Here is a 15,862-nt window from a genome sequence, read left to right as displayed (position 1 = left end):
ACAAGTGTGTGTGTGTGTGTGCAGTACATGTGTGTGTTGTGATGCACACATATGTGGATGTGCTCGTGTGTGTGTCTGTAGAGTACTAGAGGTAGTGTGTCCACACAGTTCTGGAGGGGATTGGGAAACAGTAGACGACTGCTGGGCTGGGATTATACAGACAAACACACACAAACACACAACACACATGGACACACACAACACAGCCTACCAACAACTACCACTAGAGGAGGCTAAAGTGTTAAAGGGGGCGTGTTAAACACCAGAATGTTGCCAGGTGGTGATACTCCCACTCAAGATGCTCTGGATGGTGCAGCTGTAAAAGTTCCTGAGCACCTTGAGGGGGATCTTCAAGTCTTTGTCAAGATTTGATTTGATTTGATTTTGATTTGATCCTCAAGTCTCTCAGCGTCTGAGGTGGAAGAGACGCTGTCTGGCCTTCTTCACAGTTCTGTGGATGTGAAGTGACCAGGACAGGTTCTGTGTGATGGTCACACCGAGTTATTTAAAACCAGTGGTGTATAAAGTACCCAAAAGCCATACTTGAGGAAAAGTAAAGATACCTTACTGGAAAATGACTCCAGTAAAACTGAAAGTCATCTATTAGAATACTACTTGAGTAAAAGTCTTAAAGTAACTGATATTTACTGTACTTAAGTATCAAAATTAATTTTCTGATATTAAATGTACTTAAGTATTGAAAGTAAAAGTACAAGTAAATGCTGTTAATAAAAAAGCAAAGGGTCAGAATTTTGAGAATTATTAAGTTTATTCTTTTAAGTGCTGTGGCCACCATGACCAAAGACAAGGAATTATGTTGAAAATATTTATGTTTATGCTAAATATGATCAGCCTACTGAACATCAACGTTGCAGCTTAGTCTTAATTTTCCCTAAATGTGTTTCCTGAGGTTGGATTCGGGAGGTTTTGAATGCCAATATTTCAGTAGCTTTTCGGTAAGCATAAGAGGCACTTCATCCGGTCCGAAGAATGTTTCACTCCAACATAAGAAAACATTTCTCACAAATATGGCTGCGAGTGTTGGTCTTCGTCACCACCGTTGTTTGTTGCGAGAGAAGCGAGTGCTTCAATTTCTGCTTCCATCATGAAATCAGTTAGCCTGGTCCTAACCAGAATCTCGTACATTTCATTTGTACAGAGAGTCTGGCGTCGCTCCATTGACAAGCGTTGACTTCCTTGTAGGCGGGTACTCTGTTGAAGTTTAAAACTATTGGATCTGCCCAGAGCCACTCTGATCTGCCATAACCAATCGCTAGCATTCGCCTTAGCCAGGTGCGGTGTTACTACAGGGGACTACAGGCTTGGTGTAACTGTCGTTACTACAGGTGTGGTGTTACTGTCGTCACTACAGGCGTCTTGTTACTACAGGCTTGGTGTTACTGTTGTTACTACAGGTCTGGTGTTACTGTCGTTCTACAGGTCTGGTTTTACTGTTGTTACTACAGGTCTGGTGTTACTACAGATTACTACAGGTCTGGTGTTACTACAGGTTAAGGTCTGGTGTCACTACAGGTTTCTACAGGTCTGGTGTTACTGTCGTTACTACAGGTCTGGTGTTACTGTCGTTACTACAGGTCTGGTGTTCCCGTCGTCACTACAGGCGTTGTGTAACAGGCTTGGTGTTACTGTTGTTACTAAAGGTGTGGTGTTACTGTTGTCACTACAGGTGTTTTATTACTTCAGGTTACTACAGGCTTGGTGTTATTACAGGTTACTAGAAGTGTGGTGTTACTACAGGTTACTACAGGTCTGGTGTTACTACAGGTTACTACAGGCGTGGTGTTACTACAGGTTACTACAGGTCTGGTGTTACTACGCGTAGTAACACCAGCGCTGCAGAAAGACTCTCTTGCATTCCCTACCCCCTTCCAACAGACACCTGAGGATTGCTGTCTCTGTCTGGGACCTGATCAAGGCTGTGTCCATTGCAATACAATCTGCGAACTGAGAACTGTCTGATTGTGGCCTAGGCGATGGTGACAACCCAGGCCTACTCATACACTAACTTTCAAATCAAAAATCAAATCAAATTTATTTGTATAGCCCTTTTTACACGCAAGCATGTCACAGAGGGATTCACATATGCCCATAGAACTGCCCCTCAACCAACCTAAACCCTCAAGGAAGACAAGGAAAAACTCCCAAAAAACTCTCAACAGGAGAAAAAAAAAAATGGAAGAAACCTTGGGAAGAGCAATTCAGAGAGGGATCCCCTCCTCCAGAGACGGTTGGTGGGAGAGAGGAGCAGAACACAGGCTAAACATAGTCATACAGTGTCGATGGGTTTTTAAAACACCAAAATCCATTATTCAACTTTATAGATGTAGGACAGGACCGGGAGACTCGCGACCAGGTCCAGCGTTGGCTGACCGACGACCAGGCAGGTGCTGACAACTCAAACCCCCCACACCACAAGGGATGTGTGTGGGGGGGGACAGAGAGAGGAGAGCAGGGATTAGAGAATGCCAGGAGCAGCTAACAGTTACAGTCATAATAGAATGAGATCCCCACCGGTCAAGTGTGGACTGGTGCAGCAATTTAACAGAGCAAAAAAGGGGAATTTTATGCAACCCCACACACCAAGACAGCGACAGCCCCCCTCATTTGGAACATGAAATCTGTTCCAGGGGAAGAGAACTCTAAAATAAGTTATACTTAAAGAATAAGGATGGAAACAACCCGTCCCCCGTTGCCTCCAACTAGTAACATACTTACCTTTAACAGTCGTAGAATTGACTAAACAATAACGTTTTTAACCTAATTTTAAACGTCGAAACAGTATCAGACTCCCTAATTGAGACGGGTAGTTTATTCCAGAGAAGAGGCGCTCTATATGAGAACGCCCTACCTCCATCTGTTTTTTTCTTAATTTTGGGAACCACCAGATAGCCGGCATCTTGAGATCTAAGTGTCCTTGCGGGGCAATAGGGTGCAAGGAGACCGGAGAGGTACAGTGGTGCCAATCCATGCAGAGATTTGTAGGTTAGTAGTAGAACTTTGAAGTCAGCTCTGGCTTGGATAGGGAGCCAGTGTAGAGAGACAAGAGTAAATGTTATGTGATCAAACTTTCTTGTTCTGGTCAATAGTCTAGCAGCAGCATTTTGCACCCGCTGTACATTTTTTAGGTGGGTAATTGGGAGGCCAGAGAACAACACATTGCAATAGTCCAATCGGGACGTAACAAATGCATGTATTAGTTTTTCTGCATCATCCTTTGAGAGACATTTTCGTATTTTGGCAATATTACGTAGATGGAAAAATGCAGTTCTAGTAATTTGCTTAATATGGTACTCAAACGAAAGGTCTGGGTCCATTGTGACTCCTAAATTTTTTACTAGCTGGCTTTGAGAGACTTTGACGCCGTCTAGGTCTAAGGTCAGATTGGAAAAATTATTTCTATATTTTTTAGGACCGAAAATTTGAACCTCGGTTTTATCCGAATTTAGAAGAAGGAAATTTGCAGTCATCCAAGCTCTCAACCTAGAAACACATTTTTCCATAGCATGTGGAAATTCTCCAGACTTTATAGACATATATAGCTGAGTATCATCTTCATAACAGTGAAAATTTACCCCAGAGCTTCTAATTAGGTCTAGAACTGAACCCTGTGGTACTCCGTATTTTACAGTGGAGCTCCTGGATGAGCAGCCATCATAGTGGACATATTGTGATCTATCGGATAGATACGATCTAAACCACTGAAGTGATGTACCAGAAATCCCAACATAGTTCTCCATACGTTCCAAGAGAATCTCATGATCCACCGTGTCAAAAGCTGTGGTTGATAGAGCGAGAGATTCTCATGATGTAAATAAACAGCAGTGCAGATCATTTACATGTTCAGGAATTACAAGCTGTTGGTGTGAGCCTGGTTTTGCTGTGATGGTGCAGTAAAACATCATCTATCAGTGCAGAAGTCGTGTACCTGCATATATAGGCTGAATCAAGGCTTATCTCTGACACCTCCGCATTGCGAAATAATAAGCACACACACTCCAACAAGTTGTTAGATCATTTTATAATTAGGCATTTGGTCTGAATGATGGAGGTTTACACTTAGTGAGTATGCGCACACGCCACACAGACCCACTGAAATGTCTCTTTTCCCAACAAGCTAGGACAGTATATCACACAGCCCACCGGAGCTTAAACAAAGAATGACATGCCCTCTTTCTTTCTCTCTCTTGCTCTCTCTCTCTCTCTCTCTCTCTCTCTCTCTCTCTCTCTCTCTCTCTCTCTCTCTCTCTCTCTCTCTCTCTCTCTCTCCACACACACACACACACACACACACACGCACACACACACACACACACACACACACACACACACACACACACACACACACACTGTGCTCTGGGGACACCTGAGTGACCAGTCACCCAGTACAGCAGAATGATCTCATAGAGTTATCTGAGAGAGGGATGGAAAACATTTCTGCACTAATACCATGTCATCAAAGAGTGAGAGGGAGAGAGGGAGAGAGAGACAGTAACAGTGTACTGTGACAGTGGAGGCTAGAAAGGAACATGTGTCATCAGCATCATCTAAATGTGCACAGACAAGTGTGTGTTCACCTGGGTGTGTGTGTGTAGATCAACACTTGTATTATTGTTTTTGTTGATTTTATGTAAAGCACTTTGAGCAGCAATTCTTGTATGAAAAGTGCTATATAAATAAAGTCTTACTTACTTACTTACTTACTTACTACAGGTTACTACAGGTCTGGTTTTACTACAGGTTACTACAGGTCTGGGATTACTACAGGTTACTACAGGTCTGGTGTTAATACAGGTTACTACAGGCGTGGTGTATACTACAGGTTACTACAGGTCTGGTGTTACTACAGGTTAAGGTCTGGTGTTACTACAGGTTACTACAGGCGTGTTTTCACTACAGGTTTCTACAGGTCTGGTGTTACTGTCGTTACTACAGGTCTGGTGTTACTGTTGTTACTACAGGTGTGGTGTTACTACAGGGGACTACAGTCTTGGTGTTACTGTCGTCACTACAGGCGTTGTATAACAGGCTTGGTGTTACTGTTGTTACTAAAGGTGTGGTGTTACTGTTGTTACTACAGGTGTTTTATTACTTCAGGTTACTACAGGCTTGGTGTTATTATAGGTTACTAGGGTTACTACAGGTCTGGTGTTACTGTCGTCACTACAGGCGTTGTGTAACAGGCTTGGTGTTACTACAGGTTACTATAGGTGTGGTGTTACTACAGGTTACTACAGGTCTGGTGTTACTACAGGTTACTACAGGCATGGTGTCACTACAGGTTTCTACAGGTCTGGTGTTACTGTCGTTACTACAGGTCTGGTGTTACTGTTATTACTACAGGTGTGGTGTTACTACCGGTTAGTATAGGTTCCTACAGGCGTGGTGTCACTACAGGTTTTTACAGGTCTGCTGTTACTACAGGTTAGTAAAGGTGTGGTGTTACTACAGGTTACTACAGGTTGTGGGAGACAAGTGTAAGACATCTAGTGGCAAAAGACACATTAGAAAGTTACACTTTTATTTAGAAAAATATATAAAAACAACACAATGACACATTGTATACATTCATGAATCTACATCAAATTACAAACTCATTTAAATACATTTGATTCATTTCCATATATTATAATTTCATTTAATATCTTTGTTAAAATTTTGTGTACATCTTAACAAATACAGATTTTTAAAAGTCTGTCAGTTTATTTGTCTGTATTGACATTAATCAATAAAACTATTTCACTGTAATGACATTCGGAATTACAATAAGATTTCAATAAACATTTTCATTTGTTTATATTTACACCAGACAGTACAAAACAAGAAACAAGAGAATCGTCCAATACAAAACACCTGTCTGACCGTTTAATCTTTCTGTCACAACTGGGATTTGAACCAATAATTCCAATCTAATTGCTCAGAGTGATACAAAACACCTTTGCCTTGCAAAAGTATTCAAAGAAATCACCTTTCAGTCTTCATTCTACTTTTACAAAATGAAGACCCACACTGACAAAGTTAAAACATATTAAAAATCTTTGCAAATCCATTGGGATTAAAATAGAGACATATCTCATGTATGCAAGCATTCACCTGTTTGATTACATCTAGAATAAATACAATTTGTTTTGTACTAAGAAAATAGTTTGAAAGAGTGGATACTTTTGCAAGGCACTGTTTTCCAGCCTCCTAAAGTAAGTCATATCTCACTGACCCTGAAAGCACAAACACACGCTCTGCATCATATCTTGTGATGTGGCACTGGAATGAGGTTGTATAAGAGTAGGGACCAAGACCACTCATCTGTGCCCTTTTTCATATCTCAAAGACCTGACACCGACAGTCCACACACACACACACACACACACCCACACACACACAAACACAAAATCACCATTATCACAGACAAAGCTCTTACCAAACGATCACAATTCTCAATATAACTAAAGCTTTGACTCACACACTCATATGTACAAAACCACGACCCTGCACACGCATGTGTGAGATCATATTAAATAACATGCTGGTTGAGAAGAGTATCACACTATTTCTCTCACACACTTAGACAGACACACACGCGTGGTGCACTTATACACTATCCGTGTTTAAATGTGCATCACTGCCAACACACGGCAACATTGTCACCAGACGCACAACCTCAACAGGCTTCCTGGCTACAGGCCCGGACCTACTTATGACAAAGCTTTTGGACAGTCTGGGGGTTTGGTTGTCACGGGAACCCTGGTGTAGGAAGGAGGGGCTAGATGTGGAGGTGACAATGATGGAGGGGGTCCTTTTACAACCCTTCAAATTGTCCATTGTGATGTCACTCAACTGTAAAAGAAAAAGAAGATGTTTATGTTAGTCCAGGCTTTAGCAACACTACTATCTATTTCGATAACTGTGTTTCTTATATACTAGTGTAATAATTGGACCAATACGCTGTTCCTATTGGTCCAGAAGATGTTCTCAAAAGTTAATAATACCGTTTATATACCTCCCGAATGTTTGCAGAGGTAAATAAACGTTTTTATGGACCTAGCAACAAGCGGTTGCCTTGGAGATGTAGCCATTGACCTTAACAACGTAGCATCTGCTCGGCAACAAAGTAGCCTAAGTTGCCTAAAAAAAACTAAAACAACCAAATATGGTTTCTGGACAGGTCCGCAAACGCCCCGCAATCGCTTCCCGTTTTAAAAAAGCATCTGAAGCAGACAGAAGACGAATTGATGTTGTTGATATGTTGCCTTGGAGGTGTAGTGACGTCACCAGTGCAAGTGCAGCTGATTGCTCTGACAACATGGCGTCTGCTCCAGATTCGACCTGTTTGATTTGGGATCTTCCCACGTATTGTTGTAGTATATAAGAAACCAAATGTTTACTCCTCGACAGGTCTGCAAAGGCGTTTGCAGACCTGTCGAGGAGTAAACATTTGATGTTTGCGTGTGTCCAATTTAAGCAGTGTGTCAGAGCCGGGACTCGAACTCCGGTCTATGGTATGAGGGTTGGACTCACAATCCTTGAGCCACTGGAGGATGGTAAACCCATCAGTAAGATGCACTTAGGAGAATTTGAGATGCAGAATATGTTTTAATAGGAGTTCTAGCAATAACCCACAGCTGGAGCAAAGAACAGCAAAAAGTAGTTCTCAAAAATAAAACCAGTCCAAAAGGGCATTCCACAAAAGTATTCCAGAAATTCAAAAAATCTTTAAACAAACAACTCCAGAGGAGAAAACCCACAAAATAATAGTGATGTTACGCTCGATACAGTGCTCAGGAAGCGGTATCGACCTTTCGAAACAATTGGTACCGTGTCGAGCGTGGCTTCAAATGGGCAAAAACCATGTGATCACCTGTCGAAGTGTCGAAGTGACGTCCGAAGTTTCAGACGTCACACGAGCAGCTGAGACAAACTGCGTTTTATTCAAACGCTTAAAAAGACATCAGAAATCACTAATATTCGTAGGTTATAGAGAGGAGACATTGGCCTATTTACGGACGTTATAGAATACATTCATTGACAGAGCCAGAGATACAGATAGATTGCCAGACCTAGATAGACAGAGATAGATACACATGAGAGATGTGAGAGAGTAGGTGTACAGACGCACAGACGTCACTCGATTCCTTAGATCTCTCGATACAGTCGCCATACTGAACAGCAGATGTCCCTATGGAGAAGATGTATCGAACGCTTCGAAAAAGCGATACTTTTTTGATACAATTGTTTCAAATAGCTTGTTGCTTCGGAAGGCTTCGTTTCCCCCATCACTCCAAAATAAACTGATAAGGGAATACTCCACAGGTAACAGAAAATACAATGTCTTTAGAGAACACTACTCATGCAACCAGGTACAAAACAACTAAACACCAAGCAAGGAAGCTATGAGACAGAGTCACTTAAATATACACAGCTGAACGAGACCCAGGTGAACGAGACCCAGGTGAACGAGACCCAGGTGAACGAGACCCAGGTGAACGAGACCCAGGTGAACCTAATAACATTAATTACAAGCTGGGTAAGCTGGGCATGAGGACCTCTAGAGGCCAAAACACAACAAGACAAGCAATATACTGACACAGTGTAAGAGCCTGTAGTACTTACCACCAACCCACCCCCACCCCCCCAATTTGATGATTTGATTTATTAGTAGTAATATGTATCAGTATTAATACTGTATTAGGAGTAACATATATTAGCAGTAACTTGTATTAGTAGTAATATGTAATACTGTATATATTAGGAGTAGAAAAAGGTAAGACTCTGATCATCATGTGTGTTTTGTTCACAAGTAGAGTTTCGTTTGTACTCTGTCCTTGAAGTGCTCTCTTGTTTATCCAGCCCATTCTCTGTTTTACCTTTTGCTCCTTTTTGATGCTTCTATTTTAATAAATCAAAACTCAAAAACACAGTCTTAGATTATATGTTTTATGTCTAGTCTGATGACCACTTGTGTGCTGAAATTCTGCTACCATGGAAATACTGCTACGATGGAAATACTGTAACAACTAGGCACTTCTGATACTTGATCTGCTGCTGTACTTTCTAAATGTACTATTTGTATGTGACTTTGGATAAAAGAGTCAGCAAAATGTTCCAGAATGTTCCAGATGTAAACAGGAGCTGTATAGGTGCAGCTGAACAGATGTGTGGTATGTGCTGCTGGAGCAGGCTGCTTACTGTGGCTGGGAGGTCATCAGTTAAGCTGGTCTCTGAGACATCCCCCGACTCTGTTATGGCCTAGAAACACACGCACGCACGCACACACACACACACACACACACACACACACACACACACACACACACACACACACACACACACACACACACACACACACACACACACACACACACACATATACACACCCACACAGTCAGTTAAAACACTACACTGATGGTAGAGTCATGAATCCTGTAGATAAGGTACTCCAACTACAAGATTACTGAATATGGACCTAATGGGCCTCAATGGTCCTATGTGAGATTGATGATATGCAACACGCATAGAGAGGGTTCCAGTGCTGAACACTCACAGTGATCTGCTGCAGGTGACAGATAGAGGGGTCGGAAGGCTCCTGGGAGGCAGCTCTCTGGAAGACCCCGGAATCATGACCTTTTAACCTCAAGTTCTGGGACTTGGAGGGGCGGGCCTGGGTGACATCACTGGACATTTGATGAACTTCTGTCCGAGCGGAAAGGTCTGCCTCTGTGTCTGTTACACCCTGAGAGACCCCTCACACACACACGCACACACATTAACACACACATAAAAGCACATACACACACACACACATTAACACACATACACCACGCACACACAGAAACACACATAAACCACACACTCAGACACACACACACACACACACACACACACACACACACAGAGAGACACTCACAGACACATACACATATACACACACACAAACACAGACACAAACGCAGAATTGAGCAATGTTGGTCAGCAGAATGGAGGGACAGAGACAAGGAGAAGGAGTGTTTCAGTCAGAGGGACAGAGACAAGGAGAAGGAGTGTTTCAGTCAGAGGGACAGAGACAAGGAGAAGGAGTGTTTCAGTAAGATGGACAGAGACAAGGAGAAGGAGTGTTTCAGTAAGAGGGACAGATGCCAAGAGAAGGAGTGTTTTACGCACTGTTTCACTGTCGGACTGCGAGGAAAGGCGAGGCTTGGGGGGGCGGTAGTACTCTGACGATTGGCTGGTGATGGTTGATTGTCGGGTGGACTGGAAGCTGCTGCTGCTGCTGAAGCGGTCCCTCCTAGGAACACACAGCAACACCCCCAGGTAGGGGACATACCTACTGATGGCTGCCCTGGGGGGAGGGGGGAGAGAGAGGTAAAGAGAGAGAGACACAAAGACACAAGCAAACAGGAGAGAACGACAGATGAGAGATAGATGATAGAGAGGGAAAGAGAGAGAGAAAGAGAGAGAGAGAGCATGAATCCTATTGAACGAGGTGGAGATGCTGTGGTACCATCTGTCTCTGGTATCGATCTGTACTGTCCACCGGCAGAGTGACTGTTTAAGCCGCCTCTGGGCACTGTTTGTCATTGAGTGTTTGGAGCGCTGCTTATTGATGGGCCTCTTTGAGCTTGCTCACATGTACAGTCAGTGTGAACATGGTGTGGTGGCGTGTGTGTGAGCACTGGTGTAGAACACAACCTTGTTGTGTTAACCACAGTTATGAGGACCAATGAGATGACTAATATCACAGCATGCCCAACATAAAAGTGCCCTAGCAAAAATCACAAATGCTAAATCTCTAACTATGTACAGTTTAAGTGGACAGTGGACAATTGTAGAGTAGGTGCTGTTTTATGAAAAATGTATCTGTTATTCAAGAATGCCTGGTGTACCTGGTTTCTAGATTTTAAAGGCTGGTGGGACCGTTACTGAAAGTGTTTCTTGACTTGGGATGTCTTCTAGCTGACTTCCATACAGGGCTGTGAAGATGGCTGCTCTGGACACACCCCTAGATCGTAGCACGTTTTCCTTTTTGTAGACCATGCACTTCTACACTTCAACCTGTTTAGCAGCACCGGTCTACAGAGGTGAGGTTTGCTCGTGTACAGGACTGTGTGTGTGTGTGTGTGTACCTGTATTTAGGGTGTGTGATTGCGTAGATGATGGGGTTGTGAATAGCTGAGGCTTTGGCTATCACAGCAGGAACAGAGTTCATGTACGGAGTCAGCATGTCAGCGTACCTGTGAAGATGGCAGAGTTAGAACAGATCACATGGGAGGGGGGGAGGGGGGGGGAGGGGGGGAGGGGGGGAGGAGGGAGGCAGGCCCAGCCACTCACCCAGAGAACGCAGTGAGAGCCACACAGGAGTAGGGAGCCCAGGAGATGACGTAGAGCAGGATGACAATGAGGGCGATGCGAGCCATCTTCCACTCACTGTTCATCTTGTTGATCCTCTTCACCGAGTCCCGACTGTTCAACCCATTAATCTTCCCAACCGCTCTAGAACACACACACACGCATACACACACATATAAACACACACACATAGATACGTACACGCACACACACATACACACACGCATACACACACATAAACCCATACATACACACACCCGCACACACACAACACACAAACAGACTCACAAGCATGCACAGATTGACTTGTCAGTTGTGGCAGAAGATCAATGTATGAGTTTCACCGAAAGCCTAAATCGACATTCAGTCAAATCAGCACTGTATAGCATCTGTCATCTAATTGAAAATTATTCATCCGCAAGTGTTTGTGTGCGTGTGTGCATAGTATATGTGTGTGTGGTTTGCATTTTTTATTGTACCAGATGGGATGGGGATCGATACCCGGTTCTGTAAGGACCCGGTTCCAAATGTCTCGAGAGACAAGTCATGTCATTTATAAATCAAATCACTGGTGCACAAACATACATCGATTGTCTAATAAAATTACAAAATTCAATTGAATGGCCTGTCAACCGCCTTTAAACTAAAAGAAGAAGAATTTAATTGGCTCACGCCCTACTTCGCTTCATTTCTCATTTTGTTGCTAGCTACGATGGCTGAACGTAAGCAGTCTGCTTGGCTACATTTTAATAAAGCCAAAGATAAGGACGAAGCAACGTGTAATATATGATCTAAGATCATTTCTTGTAAGGGGGGGAACACTAATGCAATGAATAAGCACCTCAACGTGCTCTAAATATTTTACTTGCATATGCCCCTTAAATTTGATGCGTGCGCGAACCTGATTTTTTTTTTAGAGCTCAGTCAGTGTGAGTAAAGACCAGCCTCCCCCGCCCCGCTGCTGATCATTCAAAACATAGTCACCGGGAGCATGGCTCTGTGGGCTGCTTAAGCATCTTGTTGAACAATAACAGAGACCGAATAGGGATGAGATAAGGAAGGTTTGGGTTTGGTTAGCTGGTTATTTAGCTATATCAGGTGCCTTTTGTTGAAACGTGTTAAACTTTTCATAGTCTTGAACATTGACGACTTGTCAATGTCACTTTTTGTCAACCAACCAATCACAGTCATTTATACTAGTTACTCATCCAGGTTGTGGATAGTACATATGTAGTGGACAATTGTAGATTTAGCCAGAGCGAGGATACAGGATGTGCTCCTTTTATCCAGCCTCCTCCTGAGAGCAGCACGTTCCCCTTGTTCTATTTGACATCTGTTTTACTTAAGTTATTGTTATAAATGTTGTTCAGTAATCTTGTTTACATAAAGTGTTGTGTGGGTGCTGCTATATGTTTAACATTTGCCAAATTCATTCATTTAGATGGTGGTTAACTCAAGCTCACCCCAGAAAAGTATAGATAGTGGTATCGATAAAGACTCGGATCGTTAAGCAGTCTCGAAAATGTTATTGATAAAAATGAACGATCCCCATCCCTAACCATATGTGTGTGTGTATGTTGGCACTCATGTGTTTGCAGTGTGTTTGTGTGTAAAAGTGTCTGTGTGTGTTTGCTGTATGTGTTTGGTTGTATGTGTGTGTGTTTGCATTATGTGTGTGGTTGTGTGCGTGTGTGTGTGAGAGTGTTTGCTGTATGTGTGTGTGTTCTCACTTGGTGGTGCGTCGGATGGCCCTGAAGATGCAGCAGTAGCAGAGGATGATGATGAAGAGGGGGATGAAGAAGACGAAGGTGAACAGCAGCATGGTGTAGGAGCGCACCAGGGGGGTGAAGGTCATGTAATCCCAAGAACAGGAGGTCAGCAAGCCCTCTGGAACATACGCACCTGCACCAGGTCCCACACACACATGCACACACACGCACAGAGGCACATGTACACATAGACACGTACACACACACACGCCCACACACATGCACACACACGCACAGAGGCACATGTACACATAGACACGTACACACACACACGCCCACACACATGCACACACACGCACATAGGCACATGTACACATAGACACGTACACACACACACGCCCACACACATGCACACACACGCACAGAGGCACATGTACACATAGACACGTACACACACACACGCCCACACACATGCATACACACACACACATAGGCACACGTACACACATACAAACAGCACGTACGCATTCATACACACACACACACACATAGGCACACATACAAACAGCATACACAAATACATACACACTTTCAGTACACATCTGAGAAAAGAAATACATTACAGTTTTTCTCGATCGATTTGACATATTTCTCCAAACTCAGGTAACTGCTCTCAAAACAACACACTCTTATGTTGGCAAAATACAGCTCTGGAAAAAAATAAGAGACCACTGCACCTTTTTCTTTCCTTTTAAACCCTTCTGTTCCTCACTCAAAATGTTCCTTTTCAACGTTTATGAAAAGAAAAAGGTGCAGTGGTCTCTCAATTTTTTCCAGAGCTGTTGTTCAATCTTCACTGCACAATGAAGCGCTGCATTTTATTCTAGGAATGTATTCATTACATATAAGTAAAAATAAATACTAACATAAAAACTACAAGTGTGTTCTTTGTTGATTTGAAAACAAATTCAGCTGTAGATACACAAATAAATGAATGAAAATACATGTTTTTCAATTAAGTTCTTTATGTAATGAGGAGTTTTGTTGTATAACAACCCGTTTTCCTCCCCCAATATAAGAATTACGTAAATAAACACATAAGTAAATAAATGTACTGCAATCATGGAATCAATCAATGAACTGTCCTTGAATGACATGGTCTCTCCTCCCTCCTCTTACACCCCTCTCTGTCCGTGTCTTCTTTTCTTCTCCTGTTCCTGCCATGACACCATTGCTACTATCTACTCCTCCCTCTTCTCCTCTTCCTACATCCTCAACTCTTCTTCCTCCTTCTCCTCTTCTTATACCTTCTACTCCTCTCCGGTCATCTCTTTCTACCTCTTCAACTGTTCCTCTCCTTCCCTCTTGCTCCCTCTTCCTCCTCTACCCTGACAACCACTTCTCACTTCTCACTTACAGCTCTTCCCTTTCCCCTTCTCATTCTTCTTCTTCTTTGTGGATTTTCTTTCCCCCTTTTATAGTTTTTGCGATTACTATCAGACCATTGTGTGTAAACAGTTAGGACATGTGCGTTTCTTGTGTTGTGTGTATTACTAACTCATCAGATATAGTACATTAATATCAATCAATCAAACCATACCATGTGCAACTGAGAATTTAACGGATAACAGAGTTTGTTTATTTTGTATGTAAAATGTTTTTCTTTTGTGTGTGTGATTTTTGCAAGACCAATAGAAAGAACTGCCATGGTATTTTCCTGATACATAAAAGTTTTGGTTAACTGTATGAACTACCGTGAAAACATTTGAGCAATGATGCATGTGATTTGTAATTTGTATGAAATGAAGGAACATTTACAATCTGTTTAGGACAATTTCAAAGTGTTCAGATCATCATGTTAACTGTTTTGAGAGCAGTAGGAGAAATGTGTCAAGTCGATTGGAAAAAACTGTATTATATTCACGTTTTACTGTAAAGGATGTATGTAAAGTTTGTGTGTGTGAGTGAGTGTGTATGTATGCGTGTGTGTGTGTGAGAGAGCGTGTGTACCCACTCCAACCAAAGAAGGGAGGCAGGCTCCAGCCGGTGGAGTAGAGCCAGGCAGCAGCCAGGATGATGAGAGCCCTGCGGCGAGACATGACCCCCATGGAGGCCAGCGGCCGGGTGATCACCACGTACCGGTCCACAGCAATCACCATCAGCGTGATCATACTGCAGATCCCAAACAAGGCACCGCAGAACGCATACAACTCACAGCCTGGGAAGGGACATGTGGGAGACGTTGGGTGAGGGTTTATTGAAGGTGAGGGTTGAGAGAGGGTTGGGTGAGGGTTTATTGAAGGTGAGGGTTGGGTGAGGGTTTATTGAAGGTGAGGGTTTATTGAAGGTGAGGGTTTATTGAAGGTGAGGGTTGGGTGAGGGTTTATTGAAGGTGAGGGTTTATTGAAGGTGAGGGTTGGGTGAGGGTTTATTGAAGGTGAGGGTTTATTGAAGGTGAGGGTTGGGTGAGGGTTTATTGAAGGTGAGGGTTGGGTGAGGGTTTATTGAAGGTGAGGGTTTATTGAAGGTGAGGGTTTATTGAAGGTGAGGGTTTATTGAAGGTGAGGGTTTATTGAAGGTGAGGGTTTATTGAAGGTGAGGGTTTATTGAAGGTGAGGGTTGGGTGAGGGTTTATTGAAGGTGAGGGTTTATTGAAGGTGAGGGTTGGGTGAGGGTTTATTGAAGGTGAGGGTTGGGTGAGGGTTTATTGAAGGTGAGGGTTTATTGAAAGTGAGGGTTGGGTGAGGGTTTATTGAAGGTGAGGGTTGGGTGAGGGTTTATTGAAGGTGAGGGTT

General features: G+C 43.0%; 1 protein-coding gene across 1 annotated transcript in view; it reads right to left on the bottom strand.

Annotated features, from left to right (window-relative positions):
• Nucleotides 1–8,288: 8,288 nt before the first annotated feature.
• Nucleotides 8,289–15,862, bottom strand: part of opn4b (opsin 4b) — a 20,510-nt gene continuing 12,936 nt past the window's right edge. The window contains exons 4-11 of the mRNA XM_062475334.1: nucleotides 15,082–15,285; nucleotides 13,089–13,260; nucleotides 11,341–11,502; nucleotides 11,136–11,243; nucleotides 10,174–10,351; nucleotides 9,557–9,745; nucleotides 9,202–9,261; nucleotides 8,289–8,303 (exon numbers count right to left, since the gene is read on the bottom strand). Coding sequence (XP_062331318.1) covers nucleotides 8,289–8,303; nucleotides 9,202–9,261; nucleotides 9,557–9,745; nucleotides 10,174–10,351; nucleotides 11,136–11,243; nucleotides 11,341–11,502; nucleotides 13,089–13,260; nucleotides 15,082–15,285 — 1,088 coding nt within the window. The remainder of the gene's footprint in view (nucleotides 8,304–9,201; nucleotides 9,262–9,556; nucleotides 9,746–10,173; nucleotides 10,352–11,135; nucleotides 11,244–11,340; nucleotides 11,503–13,088; nucleotides 13,261–15,081; nucleotides 15,286–15,862) is intronic.

The sequence above is a fragment of the Osmerus eperlanus genome, chromosome 12 (genome assembly GCF_963692335.1).
Source record: "Osmerus eperlanus chromosome 12, fOsmEpe2.1, whole genome shotgun sequence".
Taxonomy (NCBI): domain Eukaryota; kingdom Metazoa; phylum Chordata; class Actinopteri; order Osmeriformes; family Osmeridae; genus Osmerus; species Osmerus eperlanus.
This window is presented reverse-complemented; position numbering and strand designations above follow the sequence as displayed.